This window comes from Eleutherodactylus coqui, chromosome 12 (genome assembly GCF_035609145.1).
Source record: "Eleutherodactylus coqui strain aEleCoq1 chromosome 12, aEleCoq1.hap1, whole genome shotgun sequence".
NCBI classification, from domain to species: Eukaryota; Metazoa; Chordata; class Amphibia; order Anura; family Eleutherodactylidae; genus Eleutherodactylus; species Eleutherodactylus coqui.
In genome coordinates this window covers 90,451,391-90,474,695 of record NC_089848.1, presented here as the reverse complement: position 1 = coordinate 90,474,695, position 23,305 = coordinate 90,451,391, and the positions used below count along the sequence as shown (strand labels likewise).

At 44.1% G+C, this 23,305-nt stretch overlaps 1 protein-coding gene across 1 annotated transcript in view; it reads left to right on the top strand.

The window, feature by feature from the left end:
- FAM171A1 (family with sequence similarity 171 member A1) overlaps positions 1-23,305 on the top strand; it is a 108,714-nt gene that overhangs the window by 55,233 nt on the left and 30,176 nt on the right. Inside the window, exons 2-3 of the mRNA XM_066584951.1 lie at positions 9,401-9,628; positions 14,932-15,024. Coding sequence (XP_066441048.1) covers positions 9,401-9,628; positions 14,932-15,024 — 321 coding nt within the window. The remainder of the gene's footprint in view (positions 1-9,400; positions 9,629-14,931; positions 15,025-23,305) is intronic.

The following is a 23,305-nucleotide window of genomic DNA, read 5'->3' as shown; positions in this document are numbered from 1 at the left end:
CTATAATACATGTGAACTTGGTTGCAAGTTCTTGTAATTGTAAGAAACCCAGACCTGATGATTGGGTCCTGACCTTGTGATTGGGTCAAGGCAACTTGTGAGTCACAATGCAACCACATTCACTTACATTCAAGTACAATGCAGAGGCCACAGTGCGATCTTTGACAGTGTAATGTGTGTTATACCCAAAGCCCCCTGTGTATATGTGGGGAAACAAAAAATGTCACTGCTCTTAGAAAGGGGAAATGTTTGGTACCCTGTTAGCCAGTAGAGCAAGAGTTTTGGTACTATGTTAGCCAGTACCAAACTTTTTACAATTTTTGTAGAGAAACAAGAAATTGCTCACCTTTTGTTGACAAATATTTCAGTTTGATTCTAGAATTATTCCATCTGAATTGGCACTGATGGGTGATAGGATATGTCTGCAATAATGTATGCTGCCAGCACATATGGTCAGAACTCGGGACTTCCATGGAAAGCCACACAACAGGGGTTACGAGCCACATGTGACCCCCGCGACCACTGATAGTGTTTGAGTGTATACGTATGAGTAATTTTATATATATTTGTGTGTGTGTATATTTATTTTTCTCCATATAATATCCTATGAAATTTGAGGTGAATGTGTAGGGCCGTTAAATGTTGTATACGTCTTCATACACCCCTTTTTTGTTTTCTTAAGTAGATGTATTTTTCTACAAAAAAAATTGCATTTAATTAAAAATTGTCCATTTTTTTTTTTTTCCCCTCCCAAACTGTAAGCTTGAGAACTCAACTTATTGCAGGATCCATCAGTCAGACATCAGGTGATTGAGAAGGAGGGGATCGGGATTACAAGCGGCAGCAGTGGAGGTGCTGTCAAAACATATCTGTCATGTGAACCTGGTGCACATCATTGACAGGAGAGCTGGGTTCCAGCAGCTAGCACTTTTCATCACAGTCACAGACCGTTCTAGCTGCCTTAACTTCTCAGCTGCATAAAGGAATAAAAAAAAAAATTTTAATAATGGGTTCAAGGACCAGGCCAACCTGCACCCCAGCTATATATTTCTATATGTGACCTCTCCCCCTTCCCTGCTGTAATTGGCTGCTGAACACCTCTCCAGCTGCAGAAGCCGCAGTCTAAAGGGTTCTGCGATAAATTACTGTATATACTCGAGTATAAGCCTAGTTTTTCAGCACCTTTTTGTTTTTGTGCTGCAAATGCCCCCCTCGGCTTATATTCGAGTCAGGGAAGGCTTAAAAAAAAACTCCATTCTCACCTCTCAGCCGGCGTCTGTGTCCCCGGCGGCAGTGCAACAGGCTGCTTGAATTCTCTCCACTGTCATTCCCCGACGTCCTCTTTGCTCGGCTCTGTCATCCCCTGCCGTCAGCGCTGTGTAAGTAACTACAATTTTTAAGAACTCTGGAGAAAACCTGATCTGTATGTAGGTCTAGTGCAAGGTGCTTTGAATCCTTGTGTCGTCCAGTGGTCCTTCAAGCTCTACTCGAGCCATAATGGTGTATGGTAATTTTCTTTTTTGGACTGTCCTTTTTTAAGGGTTTGCTAAATGTGCTGTCTGCGTATGGGACATGATCTATACACCGTTATAAATCAGTCTGTAGCCTTAGGTTTTCAGATAGCAGTAATACAGCCACATGTTGCTATCCATATTGGGAATACAACCTCTTGAAAAGTCCAACACCTTGGCATTACACTCTACAAGTCTTAGTTTTCAGCTCCTGTTAGGCACTTTTTGTGTACACTGGCCTCTCTGTATTCCTTTGGGAGAGTTATGTAAAGACCCTTCAGTGAGCACTTGGCACCATTTGCTGCTTCATACATTTCGGAAGCTCAGACCATCCTACTCCTTTTGTGAGTATTGAATACATGCTTTACTTCAATAGCCTGTATTTGGCTATCGCTTACAGGCGCTAAGCTGCTGGGGACTTTTCTTGCATTATATAAAGCAAAGTTTAGTTTCTGCCCAATCAAAGCTAGGCCTCCCATGATTCAGGACAGACATTCAGTTCCTTGCCCTAGTTCTGCATCTAAATAACTTAGTCAAGGAAGGGTGGCGGGTTGGCATTCTTCCCAAGACGGAGAGCTTGGCACATGCTACTGTGTTGTATTTTGCTTAATATGTACCTGAAATGCAGAAATATGTAAATCTTAAAGGGGGTATCTGGGTTGTAAGGGCTTCACTGTCCTGGAAACCCACTGATCAACTGATTGAGTGCAGCAGCCCCATCATTCTTCAACCAGCTGATTAGCTTGGGTCTCGAATGGCGGATCCCCACCAGATATTGATGACCTATCCTACTGCTCTGATAGTGGTTATGATTGTTTTTGTGTTTTGAAGAGACACTGTCATCGCGTTTTGAGCTACATAAACTACATTATGGGGCGCAAAGGTGACAGAACAGGGAGTCTAGGGAGGTATGTTTCATACCCATTGGGCACAATGTGCCAGTGCTGTGTTCTAGAGAAGTCAGCATGTAGAGATTAATGAGATGATGCGCATGTAGAAAGTCTATGTGACGTGCCCATGCAAAAAGAGTTAAGCTGTTGGTGCATGTTGACTTTGTGAGGACACAGCGTTAAAATGGGAAGCCTGGTGAGTATGAGGCATACCTCCCAGGACTCCCTATTACCTCACCTTTTGAGTCCCATAATGTAGTTTATGGGGCTCAAAGGTGATGACCGTGACCTGCCAAAGGTTGGTTAATACTAACACGCTCTGGCATTTGCAGGATCTGGATGATGAAACATTATGTGGGTACAAATTAATCTTGCACCAAATGGTCCCGACCAACAACACACTATGAAATTCTATCAAATGTGAATATGGCATTTGTTACAATGTGCTCACAATCACCACCCTTTTACAGCAACCAAGAAGCAACAGTCAGGACCGCTTAGGAAAACACTGATTGGTTCGGAATCGAGAAGGCGTACGGTAAGGCTGCATTCTATCAGCAGTCCTTTTCAATCTGTATGCCGAAACGATCAGGAGGCGATACAATTTGGACGAATTAGAATTCTGAGTCAAAATCTGTGGCAGAAATGTCAACAACCTCCGATATGCAGATGACATCACCCTGCTTGTGGAAAGTAAAAGGAACCTGGAATACCTTATCCAATGAGTGCAAAAGGAAAGAATGCATGGGACTGTACCTCAACAGCAAGAAAACTATAGCCATGACCGCGGTAGGCAACGGTACAGTGAACATAAAAATGAACAATGACAAGAAGTCCAGCCGGTCCAAGATTTCATCTTCCATGGATCCAAAATCGATTGCAACGGGCAATCTGGACCTGAGATCAATGGACGGATTACACTTGGTAGGATTGCAATGCAAGGAATGGAAAAGATCTGGAAAAGCAAGGATATTAGCATTGCAACAAAAACCAGGCTGGTCAATGCAATAGTCTTTCCCATAATGATGTATGGTTGCGAAAGTTGGATGCTCAAGAAAATGGGCAGAAGGAAAATTGATGCGTATGAATTATGGTGCTGGAGGAGAATGCTACGGATACCTTGGGCTGCCATGTCAACGAACAAAGTAGTGTTAGATTGCATCAAACCGAAAATATCACTAGAGGGCAAAATCGTCCATGTGATGCGTGCTAACTCACTGGAAACAGTACTGATGCTTGGCAAGGTCAGTGGAAAGAGAGGATCAGGACGACAAAGAACAAGATGGCTAGATACAATCAAGGCCACCACAGACATGTCAATCGCAGAACTAAAAGAAGCGGTGAAAGACAGAAATGCATGGAGAACACTGATCCATGGAGTGACTAAGGGTCGGTTGCGACTGAACGGATAATCGTCATCACTACTCACAATCTACCCATTCCTCTGATGCCAAAAATAATTTTTCCCACAAAACAGAAATAATATTGAGCAGAGCCACCATCTGTGCCATCTTACCTGTATGTAAGGCCTAAATGGAGCCAAATCATACATATGAAATGGTTAAAAGCAGAGCTTTTAAGGAGAAGTACCATGATGGTGTTAGAGAAGACTTCTACAAATCCCCTGGACAGCTAGGGTCACCAATAGAGATGAGCGAGCGTACTCGTTAAGGCAAATTACTCAAGCGAGTATTGCCATATTCGAGTACGTGCCTGCTCGTTCGATAAAAATTTTGGGGGTAAGCGGTGAGTTGCGGGACTGAGCAGGGGAGAGGGAGATTTCCCACCCCACTCCCCCCTTCCCCTGCCGGCCCCCGAATCTTTTCGGGCAAGCAGGTATGTTCTCGAAAATGCCCATACTCGCTCGAGTAATTTCCTTTAACGAGTACGCTCGCTCATCTCTAGTCACCAACAAAGCTGTCCTGGAACGTGAGATCACTGAACAAAGACTGACTTTGGACAAGTGATGAGGCCGAATTCGCTGGGAAAAAAAAGATGCTACTTGGAATAGTCAGTGGTTAAAGAAAATGGAGAAGACAAGACATGTTGGTTGAACGCCAAGAAGGACAAGGGCAATGAAAAGCATCCATAGAGAATAGAGGAGCACGGAGAGGACTGGTCTATAGGGTATCTTAAGAGTCGAACACGATTGAACAGATTAGAAGATAGCATAAAAAAGAACCATGATTTAAGGTATTGTGATGTAGCTTTGGTAGTTAGCATGAAATCCGTTGGTTGGCATTACACACCACTTCCCCCTCACTACTGCGTGTCACTTCAGCATTAACGAGAATCGCACTGTGCCATCTGTGAGCCCCTCCTGGAGGATTCATTCCAGACGTTAGTGCTGCGGCCACACATTATGGACATAGCCCAGCTGACATTCCTGTACTGAGCCCTGCCGGATAGCATTGTGGTGGCAGAGGCTCTAGTGCTCTCGGCTCGGGCATCTGCATGGTGAGTGGATCTTAATGCAAACTTGGGTACTGTTGGTAAGCTAGTCAACGGGGTCTGTTGCATCCGAAATTGTTTGCCATTTTGTCACCTGGTATAGATACTGTATGTATCAAGTTTATTGTAGTTGGAATAGGGGTGTAACTACTATAGGCTAAGAGATTGGAGGGGTCGTTATCTGATGTGTATGGCCAGTGCTGGAGATATCACTTGTGTCAATTGAGAGGTGGTCTTCTCGTTGACATATGGGCTTTCTGCGTGTTACTGCAACTATGAAACACTTCTTAGAAATCCTTTTCCCATCTTCCCAGTGTTATGTGATTTAACATCTCTTCTGATGATACGAGCTGGAATAGTCTCCCTTTTAACCGTTAGTTAATGTGCGCTCATATTAGCATTTGGCATTTAGATCTGAATACATTTATAATGTCAATTTGCAAATCTAAAACGGCACTTTTTATGTGTTCTATTAGCAGCTTTAAAGAATTATAATACGAGGGGCATTTATTAGTGGCGGGCCCTTTTTATGTATACATTTACTGAACGTTACCAGCTGCTGCCCCTGTAAATGTCATACCACCATAGTCTTTGCATTTTTTTTTTTTTTGCAGTACACATTGGTTGGGTTTATTTAGAAATGTATTACATTTACGCCTGTGTTTGTGTGTTTTTTGTTTTTTTTTATTATTTTTTTTATTCAATGAAACCTATAGTAGTGTTCATTCTGAGCTTCTTGGTACCTGAATAGAATGCCAGAGCTACAGTCAAAACTGACAAACAAATGAGGGAGAGAGAATTTAGCATAACAGTGCTGCTTTATGGTGTTCGTGGTCTGTGGGAAGCTGGGTGCCCATTGTAGTGGTTGTATGCCTATCTGCTATCCTTGGTTAAGAGTGAAATTTTGTTTTTAGACGGTCACTAACTTTTCAAACAATTTGACAGCTAGTGTGGTAACTTGCAAAACTGCTATTCACGATTTACCTAAAATGACTTTTTTGTGCTGAAAAATCTCTCTAAAGTGCTGCCCACTAAGGATCTCTCTCCCTCCCAGGTTGCTGCCCACTACCCGTTCTCCATTGACAGGAGATGTGGAGATATTAAAAGGGGTGCTGAAGGCAGAGGATTTATCAGACTCGCTGAAATGTACAGAGGCCAGGTGGAGGAGGGAGGATGAGACTCAGTTTTAGCTTGCAGGCAGTGTCTAAGTCACTTGTTTTCTTTTAACCCTTTCCAATGCAATTTGTATCCTGGTTTTCCTATGGGGCTTACTCTTTTTCTGCCATTATACAACGGTGCTATCTGCTGGCTAAAGCCAGTACTGCATGAGGTGACACGTTGCATAGAGTCCGACAGCAGAGAGGCTGGCAATATACAGTAAGAGAAACCAGACGGACGTACTCCAACATCAGAGCTCTACAGCCTTAAATCATAATGTCTTCACAGGTCAGACAGTGGATTGGAAAGGGTCAAACTGCTTTAGGCTGCTTTCACATGTGCGTCGGGGGGTTCAGTTTTTCTGCTCCGTTCGGGGAGGAGGTAAGGGGTATCCCGTGGCCAAACAGATCCGTCTTATGACAGAACCGAACAACGACAAACAGACCCCATTGACTGTAATGGGGTTCATTTGGTTTTGGCTCAGCTGTCCAGTACTTTACTGGACCAAAAAGCGCTGCATGCATTGCATTTTCTGACTGCTCTGCGACGGAACCTCCTTCTCTTCTCTTTTCTTACAGAGACTAGCGATAGTTATTATTGGTGCAGTATATGCAACTACCTGTTGGTTTTTTTGGGGTTTTTTTTCATTCTGTTTAGTAATATTGACCACTTTTTTATTGAGTTTTTTTGTTTTTTCGTTCATTATGTGGGTTTAATAATAAGCTAACATTTTATTGGGGTCGTTTTAAATGTGGTGATGCCAATTTTTGGGCTGTTTTTTTTCCCCGTAACGGGTAAAAAAAAGGAGGGGTTTAAGTTTTTAACTAACCTTTTTTTTTTAACGTTTTCATTAAACTTTTTTAATTTTTTTTTTTGTGTCCCAGGTTTGTGGAAGTTGAACTAATCAGCTGGTGTAGATTGCTGACTGACCTCTCAGGCATTGTTAGGCGTTCAGGTGCCATAGCAGCCAATCGAAACCTCGCAATTGCATCATAGGGGTCAGATAGATGACTGAAAGGTGCCCCCTCACTCTGTCTGCCTCTTTAGATACAGCATTCATAAGGGTTAAGCTAACTCCGACCCCAGCACTTAGTGCATGAACCTAGCTAACTTTTGACAGGTGAGTTCCTGCTATAACTGGCACAGGGCACCAGTGCTGGACTTCTGATGCAGCACTATAAATGGGAGCATGCATCAGAAGAAAACCTGTTAGTGAATCTCTATATGCCTTTTTAAAACAGTCACTGAAGGCCCATTTACACACAACGATTATATATCATTCAAAATTTGCTCACAAGCCATCGTTTGGGCAATAATCGTTGTGTGTAAATGCTCCCATCTTTCACTCTTTAGCTGAATGATGAATTTTAGGTTTGCATAAAATCCATCGTTCAGCCTGAGAGAAGATTTGACACAGACCACATGCTGTTTTTGCTGTCCAGGGTTCTGTATTCTCCATTGGAGTTCTGATTACATTGTGTTCAGCTTGCAGCCCCATGGCAGAACAAAGGAGCTGAATGCAAAGAACAGACCACCTGCTGTTCTCTGCATACAGGTCCTGGAGGCTCATTTACATGCAAATAAAGGTGATAAGCTGCTAATGCATATTCGTTTCTATTAGCAGTTTATGCAAAACAATCGCTCAAAACTTTGAACGATTATCTTTGTGTGTAAATGGGCCTTTACAGGTTAATTGAAACATTTGCATTATAAGAAATAAAATTTGAGGTTCTGCAGTTTTAGGATAAGCCATCGATGTTTGATGGGGGGTTGACCTCTGGGACCCTTTCCAATTAGAATGACCTTGATGAGCATGGAGCTGCAGTATAGGCACTGCCCTACTTACAGAGCACGATGTGTGCCTAAAATTAACCGAGCAGTGGGTCTCCAGTCCTAGAGATCTGACCCTACCTATCCTAACAGACCAGTAGTGTTGTTCCCCACTTCACAAGTTTTCATGGACTTGGAGCTGTGACTAGACTGTGGGGCTCTCTGTGCCTTTTGTATTTCACATACTGGTGGCCATATTATAGTAATGACCTGTTAAACTCACTGTCGGTGAATGCTGTCAGATAGTGGGTTGGTTAAACAGCTGCCACCAAATGCTCTCGTGTTTCTTCCGAGTTCATTTGTGTTGGTTCATCCAGCTGGTGTGTCCATGTGTGTGTATCCCTGTCAGGTATGGATCCCCCCTTAGCCAACAGATTTCCTCTCTGTATTCTAAATTTGCAACAAGAGAAGCTTCCTTTCACTCATGCAGCATTAATTTGGAGACCATTTTATATACAACGTGACATATAAAAGGGATTCTGTTTGTAAATGGGGGGCTCCTAAGGGGGGGTTCTTGCTCTAAAGGACCCAGCACATCTATGTTTTACACAGACAACCGATTGATTTCTGTGGACACGGTGTAATACCTCATTTCCCCTGTGGTGGTGCTGCAGTAGAATTGAACACTTACTTCCAGGTTCCTACATAGATCATTGCTGATTTCTGTCGGTCACTAGCAGCGGAATAACTTGTAAAAGCCTATCTTCCCGGAACCCTTCTGACACACACACACACGTATGTGGCCCGTGGACTCTTTTTACACGAGTAAAATACGCAGTACACCGCAAATTAAACATGTAATTGCGTATTTGCTGCGTATGTTAAATAGGACATGCTGCTTTTTTTTTCATGCGTTTCACAAGCGTTTGATAGAATACGCAGGTATGAGTCACCTGATGGAAATCAATGGGCTTTTTAACAACATTTATCACGCTTGTAAAAAAGAAGCGCTCCGATACGTGGGTGACATATGCCCATGTGAGTGAGCCCTTAAAAAGGCTTGTATGGGGTTAGACACACGGGACTGTTTTGAAGTGGGGTAGTCCGGGGTGCAGACTTGTGTTTTTTTTTGTTTTGTTTTTTTCTTTTTTGTTTTAACCCTATAACGGTATCGCTCTTGTCCATGAGTTGTCTGGTATTGCAACTCAACCTCATTTGATTACCTTTCATGTTTTTAAGTCATTGATTATTTAGTATCCCAAGTGTATTGCTAAAATTTAATTCTGCACCCCAGAAGTCCTCTTACCTGAATCCCCAGCTGATTTGAAACGACAACTCCCTGCATGCACTGCCAACCACCAGCTTTCAAGAAATGTTGGTAGTTTTGGTCTTTTTGAACTACAACTGGATACAAAAAAATAAAATTTCCAACCACAAATCGGGCACTGGCGTTACAGCCCACATTGTAGAACTCAATTTAGCATACTGGTAATTGACTGTAAATGACTAATTGAACAATTTCTTTTGATTTCAGATCATTTCTGTTTTGTAAAAATATATTTTCCTAAATGATAAAGTAGTAGGTATTCATTCATTTATTTATTTTTTTCCTTTTTACAGAGGTGACGTTGAAAGTCCAGGTTAGTGACGTCAGTACCCACCAGCCACTCAGTAATGCTGTCATAGAGATATTTGCCAACCAAGTCTCTGCAGCGACTGGGACTACCGGATCAGATGGGACAGCACTGATCAAACTCCAGTACAAATTGGGAAGTCAACTGATTGTCACAGCCACCAAACACGCCTATGTGCCAAACTCCGCACCCTGGAGACCAGTCCGGTTACCAGGTAGGATTTGACTTTGTTAAAAGGAAAACCATACTGTACTAGCATTGTGACAAAGCACTCGGTGTGTACTCATTTCTTAAATCCACATCTGAGCCACCTGATTTGGACCAGTAGCTCCAATGGACGTTGGTCCCTGATGAGAACCATTAAAAAATCTAGAATGAAGTTCTTTATCAGGGCTGTTTTCAGTAAAGGGCAGACTAGGCCTGCACATGGCACATCATGGACTTTAAACATTCCATGAAGTAGCCATCCTGGAGTAGCCCTGAGCAGCAGGATGTAAGCGTGGCCTGGGTTCTAGTGGACAGGTGAGGCTCTTGTAGGGATATGAAGTTATACAAAACTTAAAGGGATTTTCTCATCGGGTTTATACTGCCTGAACCATTGGTAACATGATCCCGAGACAAGGATGCCTCTTGCCCCCATGTGTGTTTTAGTCTGAAAGACTGACATTTTAGAATAAATATACTTTGAAGCTTGAGATCAATCATGGGGCAGCGCCATGCACCAGCCTCAGCCCCCCCCCCCCCGCCTTTTGCATGCAGAGTGACAGCTCTGCATGCAGCAGGCTGAGGCAGGCGCGTGGCGCTGCCCCATAACTCTGAGCTCAACTCAGAGTCAAACTTTAAAGTATATTTCTTCTGAAACGCCATGGCGTTTCACAATAAAATGCCCACGGGGCCAATAGACCTCTTTGCCCTGGGTTCATATTAACCGTGGTTTGAGCAGCATGAATCCCTTTAAGCAATTTTCCAAAATACTTCAATTCCTTGCCGTTTTTCAAGATCTCTGCTTCATTGTTTGTATGTTCGGGTCATGATGATGTGATGGATAGTATGCTCCTTGCAGTTGTCTTGTAATGCATCAATCAGTGTGTACATCATGTGTCCAGAAAATTGTATTCCTTCCTTATACAATGACTAAGCAGTGATGGCTAAGACTAGAATACCTTTTTTCCCACTACCCCGAATAGACCCTAGAGCAGATTACTCCTTTTTATACAAACTTCAGAGATGTGAAAATTCTCCCCTCTCCTCGTTTCTACATCTCTCTTCACTCCTGGACACCTGGGACCAGTGTCGGTACATCGTCTGCGAAAGCAGTGCTGAGAAGTTCAGGAACAGGGAGAGACAAGTGTACTATAAAGTTGTGGCAGCTGGTATGTTTGCCTACTTGCCTGGGAGATCTTCCTTTTCTTCTGGGGGGTCTTCTAACTATTCCGAGAAAGTTGGCAAGTATGTGTTTAAGTGGCATTTTGAGCCCCCATTATAAACTACCATTGCTAGAAGCTAACACTTGTGCACTTTGTGCCATGCATTACTAGCACAGGGACACCAGTGGCAGTGACCACTATGGCTGAAATCCCAACTGTTGACCCCTGCAGTTTTTAAAGCAACCCTCCAATTTCAGAACAAAATTCTGTCCTGGGACAAGAGTGAGGGGTGGGGGATTTCCTGCAGCTGTTTCTGTCATTCCTCCAAATTGCTGCTTCCTGGGCCTGTTTTTGCCCCTCTACAATGGCCGACGCACTCTTCACTCTTCAGACTACCTTGTTCCCATAGTCCATTGGTAGTGTAAGGCTGAATTCATATGGGGCGTAATTGCCGCAGAATTTCCGTACAGATTTTCTGCACGGAAATTCCGCCCGCGGCTTTTTATCCCGGCATTGGCCAGCAAAGTGGACGAGATTGGCAGAAATCTCGTCCACGCGCTGCGGCCGATCCATTGCGGCCAAGCCGTTTTGAAATTGACAGGCCGTGCGTAACTCAAAGACTCAGCATGCCAATTCTTTCCCCGTTTCTGCGGCAGCCTCTCTCATTTCTACCGGGAGAGATCGCCACAGCGGAATACAGGCAGCGAAGCCGCTCCAAAACCTGCCTCGAACGGCTGCAGGTTATGAAGCTGCATTCCTCCCACGGAAATCTCACGGAATGACCGCATGGAAATACCGTGAGATTTCCACGGGATTTCAGTCCCGTATGACCTCAGCCTTAAGGGACTCCCACACACTTGCGTGTTTTGTTGTTTTTTTTTTAACGCAAATGCCAATGGGACCTTCTAATGTTGAAAATGCATCGTCAGTTTGTGCTTTGCGACTTTTGTGCGATGCGTATTTAAGATTAGGAAGTCCCATTTGTGTTAAACACAAGTGTGTGGGAGCTATAAAGGGTATGTTCAGATGGCAGAATACACCATGGAATTCCACCTTTAAAATCTGCTTCAAAAGCCCCTTTTTTTTTTTTTTTTTTTTTTTTAGTGCAGATCCATATGTGCAAATTGTCCCTGTCAATGGGCAAAATCCGCATGTGAAATTTTTAGGTGACATGTCACTTCTTGATGCAAAAACATTCGGAAGCCAAACCACCACGGCAAATTCTGCATGCAGATCCACATGAAAAAGACACAAACTTTAGAGGAGGAATTCATGTGGAACTTTTCCACAGTGAATTCCGCTGTGTGAGCATACTCTCAGACTACAAATACACTATACCTTCTCTGATTGGCCAGAGCTGCTCATGTGATTTAACGCTGACCAATCAGAGAGCAGTGCACATTGTGCATTAGGTAGTTAGAAAATGCAGCTATCTCGGATGGCTGAAAACAAGGCCCGAAATTGGCAGATCGTAGAAGAGGAGCAACTGCAGGTAGTAGAACTGCAGAATATTGTTAGGAAGGGGAAAGGGGGGGGGTGAGAAAAAAACTTATAGCTTCCGGGATGCTGAGAGGTGCAAACTGTAAACTGCTGCATCCACACATCTAAAATAAGACCTCAAAGGAATTTTGACTAAAAAGCCATAGAAAAATGTGTTCAGCATGCTACATGTGCCGCATAGCTATGTTCTACTTTTTTATTTTCTGGGATTCAGCTGTTTGACCTCTAAATATTTAGAGGGTTTGTCAAGGTGCTAAACATTATATCTATAAACCCACATCTAAAAAAACAATAGCACAAGCAGCATTTATCCGGCCCCAGCGATCCAGGTCTAGAGCCCTGCTGCCCTCCTGGTGTGTGTTCAGGTATGGCAACCATCGGACCACTGCAGTCAGAGGTTGCCGTTCTCCTGGCATCATGGCCCCCAGCATCTGAGTGGTGATGCCAGGAGTATGGCACTTGACTGCTGCCGATGTCAGGTGGTGATTGTTCCCAAACAAATGACGTAAGGACCGCAGGGCTGCAGCGCTGCATTACTAAGGCCTCATGTCCACGGGGAAAATCAGATCCGCTGCAGATTCTACATGTAGAATCTGCAGCGGGTCCCTCCTGCCCCGCGGACATGAGCGCCGAAAATAGAAATTTAAAAGCATTTACCTTTCCGTAGCGGGCGGCGAAGGTCAGCTGTTCCTCACGGCCGGATCTTCATTTTCGGCCGGCGGATGAATTCCTGACGCCGGCGGCACGTCGCCGGCACGTCTTCGACGTGCCGCGCGCATGCGCCGGGCACATCCGCCGAGCCGAAGCAAGGGAGATGCGGCCGTGAGGAAGAGCAGAGCTTCCCGGTCCGCTGCGGGTGAGTAAATGCTTTTAATTCCTATTTTAGGTCTCCCGCGGATCCGGACGGCTTCCATAGGCTTCAATAGAAGCCCGCGGGAGCCGTCCCCGCGGGAGACCCGCATGAAAATGGAGCATGGTCCAGATTTTTTCATGCTCCATTTTTTTTTAAATGCCTTTTATTGACGATCCGCGGGTATTTATCTACCCGCGGGTGGTCAATGCATCCCTATGGGGTGCGGATCCGCGCGCGGGAGATCCGCTGCGGATTTTAAATCACATTTTGCCCGTGGACATGAGCCCTAAGGACATGGAAGTGCTGCTAGTTTTTGTTTTTCGACAGATGTGAAACAATGGTTTTGAATCTATGGTTTACAAAAATGTTTATCGCACAGACAACCCCTTTAGTTATTGGCGTTTATGAAAACGTTCAGGACGAAGGAGTGCGCTCATCCAATCTTTGCTTTAGAACCACTAATGGGTTCAAACAGCCTCAAAACTACCAGCCGGAACCAGCTGAGTTCTGAGTTTTGCTCTGTATGTTGCTGGCTGTGGTCTCTAAAGGATAAAGGTCACTTCCATAGATCATAGTTAATGATGCTAATAACAGACTCTGCTGCTTTCAAGATGCTTGCTCCCCGTAGTCAGCACAATATGTAGCGCCTATCTTCCCCAATTACTGAGTGCGCTGGTAGCAGAGGAGGACCGGCTGAAGCTGGAGGCCCATCGCTGACCTGCTGAATATCCCTGCAGCACCAAACAAACCATTACCTGATTACCATTGACCTCAATTGGGGAAGTCCAGGATTTAAAAATATGTGGCCAAGAGTATGAACCATGATAAACCAAAAAAAAGCACCCAACCTACTGATTCAATAATGCCGCTCCAGTAGTGATGACATCATGTACATCACGTCAGTGCTGCAGCCAATCACTAGCCTCACATGCTGTAAATGCAAGAATCACCACTGAGGCCGCTGATTGGTTGCAGTAGTCGCATAATTAACGTATGTGACATCATTGCTGCAAGGCAGGTGGAAAACACTAGAGCGGCAGTAGATTGAACCGGCAAGTATTAGTTCTTGTCTTGCTGTTTTTTACTTAACCGTGGTTCCTGCTCTTGGCCTCACTTTTTGAAAATCTTGGACAACCCTTTTTATTAGCTGTTCATGTCGTGCCCGGATATGGCATGAGATGAAGCTCCCATGGCTGCCCTCCATTTACTCAGTACTTCATAAGTGGACTTTAGAAAATGGATACACCTTACATTTTTAATTTGCACACACATTATAAGTCTTTGGTAACTAGAGATGAGCGAGCATACTCGTTAAGGCGATTTACTCGAGAGAGCATCGCCTTTTTCGAGTACCTGCTGGCTCGTCCCTGAAGATTCGGGGGGGTTGCGAAGGGGATCAGGAGAGAGATGTCTCTCTCTCTCACTCTCCACCCCGCTCCCCTCGCCGCCCCCCCGAATCTTCGGGGACAAGCCAGCAGGTACTCGAAAAAGGCGATGCTCTCTCGAGTAAATCGCCTTAACGTGTATGCTCGCTCATCTCTAATGGTAACCAAGAAACTTGTATAACTTTTATTGAGCCCCCCAATCACGGCCATAAGCAGAAAAACAAATTCATTCATGGCGTCCTCTTCTACAGCAGTCACATTATATAGCTCCTACATTCACCAGATAGCCTTTCTGTTGCTGGTACTGTAACCAATGTTTTGTGTCCTGTAGCTAAAAGGTACAACTATAATTGACAGCCATTTTGAATTCATATACAACTAGTAATTTTCTTTTCATTCCCTTCTTCCTTAGTGTTTTCCTCCCTAAGCCTCGGTCTGCTGCCTGAGCGGTCGGCTACCCTAATGGTCTATGATGATGTCGTACAGATAGTCTCAGGATTTCAAGGTAAGTATATGTTTGTGCCAGTAAAAAATAAAAATCTGATCTTCTCTTATCCTATAGACCATCCCCCTATCTTCTGTCCATGTACATATGAGCAGAGGTTGTCTTTATGAGACAACCCCTTTTATGGCCTGATGAAGGAGTCTTTCTGATTCCCCATCTGCCATCTCTGGTGCACCATGGCCCTCCTTATGCCTCGCTTGGCTATCCCCTTCTAAAGGGTATCTGTCATATAAAGGTATTCTTTTGAGTAGTGGGACCAATCCTACTGCTATTGCTATATTAAAAAACGAAAATAGGTAAAAAAATATGTGAACCATAGAAATTCTAGAACAATTATTACAAAATTTTGAAGGCCTATAACGATGGGTGAATGGGAGTGAAGCTGCTATAATCTTGTCTTTGCCAAGGAACATGGTCAAAAAGGGAGACCAACCCCCAGCGCTTCCTCATAAGACTGATGGTTGCTGGACATCAAGGGAATCATGTAGTCTTAAAGGGGCTGTCCGGTTACTAGACAACATTTTCCCCTATGGCACAAACTGTGCTAAAATAACAAGGTAAGCTGTACTTACCTGTCCTCTGCCGCTGCGTTCCAGCATTGTAGCCCTACCATAGTCTTGGAGTTGTTGGATTGTCACCGGATATTACGTGACCAATGAAGCCAATTGATGGCCGAAGTGTCAATGCCCATTCTAAACTTTTGCTATCATGGCGCCCCGGATGTGATCACTAATGCCAAAAGAACAGGCGTTGATGTTGCAGCTTCTGATTTGGGTACGGTGGTCACATGATATCCAATGGCATCATCTCCAACAACAAACACTGGCAGGACAGCAAGGCTACAGTGCTCAATCACAGCAGCAGGGGACGGGTAAGTACAGCTGATTTTGTTTTAGCTCCATCGTGTGTTATAAGGGGAGGTTGTCTGCTAAGTGGCCAACACCTTTTAAAGGGACCAGCTAGTTGGACACTTTCAGCACAATCGGCCATGTTAAATCGGGCACTGCATGCAAATTGAGCTGGCCTAAAGGCAACAGGCACCAAATGGTTGTGCCCACAGCTTTTTTTGGTGCCAGAAGGAACTTTGGCCACGTGGTGCCTCTTGGCACCCACTAAGATTGTATTCCCTCTCCATCAATTGGCCAAATGGGCAACAAATTGGTGGCAGCTACCGCTTGTTGGTGGAAACTGCTACCTGTTGTTCATTGCTGATTGTGTTTGAGGATGTTATAAGCTCTTGAAGATGTAATTAGGGCTTTAGGGTTCTGCTTTGCAGTAGTATACGGAGGCCGAACACACTATTGGATGTTTATGTATAGTGATATTGTCCCCTAGTAGTGATGTAACTGAGTGAATAACCCTGTAGATGTGAAGTGTGTGGTGGGGCATACCGTACTGATATGCAGGTTCAGTAGGGGCTGCATGCACTTCTATGGGAGCTCCATTACCACTCTGTACTAAGCAGAGACGTACTCCAGCCATGTACATAAGGACAAACTGTAATACACAAGTCGATCATTTGCATAAGTATTAATTAATGACTTCTGGCATGCTGCGATGAGTTTTCCTCTAAACAGCTTGAAGACTGCAATGAATCGGCATAATGAGGACGCCGCTGCATTATAGATGCATAAACCCTAAATCCCCAGGAGCTCCTCTCTCATGTTAGATCTTTTTGTCTTACTTTTTTTTTTTTTTTTTGAGGGCTGAAATTTCAGTAGGTCTAAAAATTGTGTATTTAATAAATCCACTGGAGGTATCTGAAATGTTAATGCAAGAAACCAAATCCTGTTACACAAACATTGTGGGGAACAGGGTGTCAGAACAAGAATCCTATCTCTCCCTTCAAAGCTTAATTCATTTGAGAAATCGGATACGTAGTTTGGATATGTTAACCCCATTCGCTGGTCACCTTGATCTAATAGGCAGTTATCTGTGGGAACATGCAGGGAGCACACAGATGATGCCTTCCCTGCTGGTTTTGAGCCCCAAGTTCTCTTTATCCCAAAATAAACTTTAAAAAAGGACCTTGCCAAATGCGTATGCATTAATATTAAGGGTCATGCACAATGGACACTATAGTGCAGGGGTGGACACAGAGTACCCCTGTGCAAAGAATGTAGCTCACATGTATAGAACAGCCTGGGCCCCATAGCTAAGTTCTGAATGGGTGCCCTTGCTTTCCCTTCCCTCGAGCATAAACCTTTACCACCCCCATGTAAAAGTTCTAGACCCCCTTTCCTGCAGAATCTTGCTTCAGACCCAATGTCCATAGGCGGATTGAATTTGCAGAACCGCACGGGTCATCCGTGCGGAAGATCCGCAGTTCACAGTATACATAGGGAAGCGGTGGCATACGCAACTGAATTTTAATTTGTGGACCGTTTGGTGCAGAAAGCAAATCGCAGCATGCTCCATTTCAGTGTGGCTTCTGTGCGGGCGGGCTCAAAAGAAGTCAATGGATGCGGACGATCCGCAGTGCATCCGCAAATACTATTGTGGATGCACTAGGGATTTGAAGACCAAAATCAATTAGGGAGGTGGGGTTGCGGAAATTTTTCTGTGCGGATGAACCGCAGTGCATCCGCGTGGAAAAACCATTACATCCGCGATCTCCCACAAATGGTTTCCGCAGGTCTCCCGCTGTGGAAATCCGCTTGCAGAATCCGCCCATGGACAATGAAGCCTTAAGCGACTCTCCGGGCCTGGAGAAACAAAGATGGCCTACCAGCTTCTCTGACTACCCCGATACACACTGTACATTAGTACATCATTAGTCTGAGACACTACATCAACTTTGACTGACCAGTGTTTCCAGTCTGACCAGTCGGATCAGCAAGTGTCTAGAGGCCCTTTTACACAGGCTGACAGTCTTTTCAGCGACTGCGCGAACGCAGACGTCATTCGTGCACAGCATTTAAACTAAAAAGGTTTGCCGCTGGCTCGCATGCTGATCGTCCACTTCTCGCTCAGTGCTTCCACCCCTCCTATGGGAAGCCCTGAGCTTTTACACAAGACGAGAAGCCTGCGAGTGCTAAACAACTGTGAACGCTAAGTGAGCGAATTCATTTTACCGACCTTGGAAGGATGGAAGACCTGAGTCAACTACCTGAACCATGCGAGGATTGAACTCGTAACCTTCAGGTCGTGAGCGAGAGCTTAGGACTGCATTTCTGCTGCCTTAACACTCTATGCCACACAAAGTTATTTGACTCCCAGTGTAAAGAGGCAAAAAAACCTATACGGTCTGGTATGTCCTGTTACCAGAGCCTAGCCACAGCTCAGTGTACGGGTCATCTGTGTCATTGTAGAACCCAGCAGAATTCTGGACCTATATCTGACTATAGTCCTAATTCTGGATCCATAGAAGATAAGTAAAGCTATGTAGTTGCTACTTGAAATTTTCTATAGTTTTTGGCTGTGGAATGTTTTATAAATTGTTGGAAAGTAGAATTTCTTTTTTTTTTTTTTTAAATGAAGGATTTTGCAGATTTTTCCACTTGAAAAGCTTCTGATTGGAATGAATCATTCCGTGCTGAGTTGACATTATGCTTTTTGATGGGATTACCATATGTCCCATTTAAGACGCGTTTCAGGACTTTGCTGAGCCTTTTGGCTGCAAGTCTGTCAGGAAGCCATTTCCAACATGTTGTTTTGAGGTCAGTGCAAAAATAAAACTGGGCTCTTTAGGATGTGCAGCCTTCTGGTCGTGAAAAGCAGAAATAAGGAAAATGTCAGATTCTCCCTGGGGAAACGTCACGGGTCTGGTGGAAATACAGCGTGTCTTTGTGATAACTGTACCGTGCATCGGAACGTCTCATGTGACACGGGTTCACTAACGGGATCATCATGTGAATGTTGCTGAGATGTTGCGCTTTGTCCTATATGTGTAAATGTTGTGTAGTGGTCCACAGTTAAACATGAAGTGTGGAATTTTTTAGAAAAAGTTTGGGTTTTTGTCTCTTGTACTGTTTTTGAGTAGCATGAGGTTTACTACTTTTAGTTAAATTCTGACTTCTTCCAGTTTCCTGTTGCCAGGGAGCAGTGTATTGTGGGAGCTGAGTGTAATCTGGCCATACGCACGCAGCTATTTTCACATCTACATTAGGGGATTCCGTTTTCCTGCTCAGTTATGAGCCGAATGGACCCATTTTGTGATGGAACTGAATGGACCCCATTGACTATAATGGGGTCTGTTTCAGCAATCCGGCATTTTACTGGATGAAAAAGTCTTGGGTTACATGTTCCTTATATACAGGATAGGGGATAACTTGCTGATAGGCGGGGGTCTCACCATTGTGCTATTTCCACAATCCCATTGAAAATTAATGGAGCAGTAGCATGCATGTGTGACTAGCACTCCATTCATTGTACTCCCCACTTCGGAGGGAAGTAAGCCCGCAGTGAGGAGGACAGAAGAGACAGAATCCCCTGTTCTTAAGATCAGTGGGGTCTCAGCAGTGAGACCCCCACCGAACAGCGGATAGGGATTAACTTGTAATCCTGGTACAACCCCTTTTATATAACCTTGCGGGCATTTATCTTCTTTTCTCTACCTAAAACTGAACCTCTCAAAAACTGACCTACTGGTCTTTCGACCCTCTACTAACCAACCTCATCCTGACCTCTCCATCTCAGTGTGTGGCACCACCATAACTCCAAGCACACCCGCTGTCTTGGAGTGATATTCGACTCCGATCTCTTCTTTACTCCCCTACATCCAATCCCTTGCCTGAACATGTCAGCTGCACCTCAAGAACATAACAAGAATCTGCCCTTTTCTCACAATGGACATGCTAAAAATGCTCACTGTTGCCCTCATCCACTCTGGGCTCGATTATTGCCACTCGTTGCTGATCGGCATTGCCTGTGCCAGACTTTACTCCTTCCAATCCATCCTGAATGCAGCAGCCAGGCTCATCTTCCTGTCCAGCCGCTACTCGGATGCCTCTGCCCTGTGCCGGTCACTGCACTGGCTGCCCGTCAAATACAGAATTAAATTCAAACTCCCTTCCTTCATCCATAAAATTCTCCACAGCACCGCGTTGTCCTACATTGCTTGCCTCATCTCAATCCACCATCCAGTCCACGCCCTTGGCTCCGCTATGAAATCGGATTAAGTACCCCTTTAATTTGAACTTCTCATTTCCCCCTCCAAGACTTCTCCAGAGCAGCACCAATCCTCTGGAACGCGCTACCTCCAGCTATCAGGTCAATCCCTGACACGCAAAACTTCAGACGTGCTCTAAAAACGCACCTCTTCAGGGAGGCATACCATATCCGCTAAACCAAACCCCTCTGTACTTCCCCTGATAACATGCTCCCTGACCTTCTGACTGCAACCCCTGCTAGCCGTAATCAACCACCCCCTGGGGTCCTACCAATTCAGCCACTATATGGCTTATGTCTGACCATTTTCTAGGAGTATAGCATCTCACACTCTCCACTTCGCCATACTGTGCACATCTCCAGCACCTTTACCTTCTGTATCACCCCACTATCTGTAGTATGTAAGCTCATTGGAGCAGGACCCTCACCCCTACTGTTTCCATCAATTGATTACTTCTTGTAACTGTGGTTTTTTGTATCTTTTGACAAATTTAGTAGCTGCTATTCTCTACTAAAATAAATGGAAAATTGGCTGGCCTTGTTTAACACCTCAGTGACCTACCCATAATGTTTTATTTTTTTCACATCCCGGTCAAGTGTGCTTTAATCCTCAGGGCCATAAAAACACGCTTGCTATGTTTTTTTTTTTGTTTTTAAATTAAGAGATTCTATTTATTTATTTTTTTAAACTATCACAGGAAGAAAAATGTTACTGTCGTAATTGGACTGACCCACAGAATAAAGTTATGCCATTTTTAAAAAAATTTTTTTTTTGCTGCATTGTGTATGCCGTAAAAATAGGACGTGCCCCCACCCCGAAGCTGGTTAAATTGCTTTTTTTTTTTTTTTCCATTTCAATCTGCTTCGAAATTTTTGAAAAGCTTTTAAGTACATTAAATAGTACTATTAAAAACCTAATGGTGTCCCACAAAACACAAGCCCCCCTGACAGCGAAAAATACTTTACAATATTTTTGGGCGTGGAGAGAGGGAACTAAAAAAATAGAACGCAATAGATCCTGAAGTCCATGTCATTTATGTAAAGCAATTGCTATTTAGGCTAGTTTCACACGGCCGACCTCCATATCGGGCCGTGACGCCGCCCAATATCGGTAACATGCGTTGTACCCACGGATCCAAGGCGTTTTTGTGTCAAAAGCGCCCCTCATCACTCAGTACAGTTGCTATTCTCCGGCACCGCTTACATCCACGTCGGAGGATTGGCAAGTGTTTCCCATTGTTTTCACACCCGCGTGAACATTACATACCGTGCGATGTGTTTTCCAGCCCCATTGAAACCAATGGGTGAGGCATTCCAGGGAAACGCGCAAAGATAGGACATGCTGCATTGCTTTCTCGTGTATATGACCTCAATCACAAGAGTGGGGTTCATATTCATATGAGATCTGTGCATCTCGCAACACACAAATCTCGCACGATTTTCTCGGTCATGTGAAGGCGCCCTTAAGCAGCTACCAATCATATTCTCCAACCTTGTGCCAAAGATTGGACATCTCGGGCTTGTTGTACCTGGTACTGGGTCCTTCTTATAAATGACTTCACTTTTGAGACTTGTTAGCTCATGAGAAATGTTATGGTTTTTTTTTTTTTTCAATTTTTCCAAATTCAACGTTTTTTAATTAAAGTGTGTGTACCTTCCGCTACTGCCAGAAGTCAGCTAATGAAAGCCTGCGCCAGTTTCCTGGGAAGCTTGTAGCTGTTTGACCTAGAAGGCATTTTATAGTGTTCGATACTAATGAGAACCACATGCATGGTGCCCGTGTGGCGCTTTCACACACCCCCTCATTGGCAGGTTTTTGTAATAAAAGCACATGGCCCGGCTGTACCCATGAAGGGTGTTATAAACTATTCAGTCTGAGGCCACGACTAGAAGTGGTCTGGGAAAGCTGCCTGCTACTTCATGCTGATGCGTTCTGCAGACTAAGTCTGCCCCAGATACACTTTGTGTTACGGCACACTTCATCGGGTGTATTGTTGTAGTGGTTACGGTTGTGCATAGTTTTATACGGCTACTACACCACACGGACAATACAATAGGAATTTCTTTCTAGAGCTCAGATTTTGGTCCCACCAGCGAACTTAGAATTGTCCATAAAACCCCATTTGGTCTGGAATGAGCAGCGTGACTGGAATGAGCTCATTTATTTGTCTTTTTTTTTCCTGTCTGCTTGGCTTTGGGTTTATGGTCGTAAATAAGTGGTTTGTGGTTTTGACTCCCCAGACATGAACTTTTGGTGATTTTGTACAGGTGGTCTGCAGTCGGCGAAAGTTCTGCAGTTTCTATACATGCTCTGCATATTGTGCCTTTTTTTTTTTTTACTTTAGGTCTCTTGTATGAAAACTGGTGCAAAGCCGCCCTTCGTAAAGTGTAATTAACCCCTACACTGCCAGACATTTCGGGCCAAAATCCTCGACTTTTAATTGACAGAAGAAAACTGACATTTTTAGTATAAAATAATAATTAAAAAAATCATATTTATGCCTCCCTGCTCCTATATTTTTGAAAGTAGATGCATGACCTGTTGTTAAAGTGTCAGCCAGTATTTTATACTCACGAGCGCCGTCGTGCAATTTTTGCATCAAAGCGTAATGGTTTTGAAGAAAAATGTAAAAAAAAAAAAAGAAAAATTCATGTTTGTCAAAAACTTTGACCCAATTAGGGACTAAAAATTACCATACCTCCTAGAGAATGAAAGCTCAATTGCTAATACATGACACTTATGCCTTTGCAAGTAGGGGCATAGTTTCTCTATTTATTAGGTGTGAGGGGGTTTGTAGGGCCATGCGTGTATATCTGGGAAATTTATGCAAATGGGGGTTTGGTACAATGCCTCTAGAGCGCCACCTAAGAAGGCAGCATTCCTGCAAGTCTATGTCTGACCTTTTTAACAGGCCTTGTAACAGACAGCAGTTTGGGGAGTTTTGCTGGTCTGAATTAAAGAGATTTTCAGGGATTGAGACACTGATGGGCTAGCCTTTAGAATTGACCCCTTCTGTTCTGATACGGATAGCCTGACACCTGACACTCCTGTTGATGAGCTGATGGAAGGGATCAAGGCACTCTAGTGAACCAGGCACAGTGCCATACTTTTTGTAGTGGTTGTACCTGGTACTGCAGCTTAATTCTAATCACTTTAATGCCTGCAAGCCGC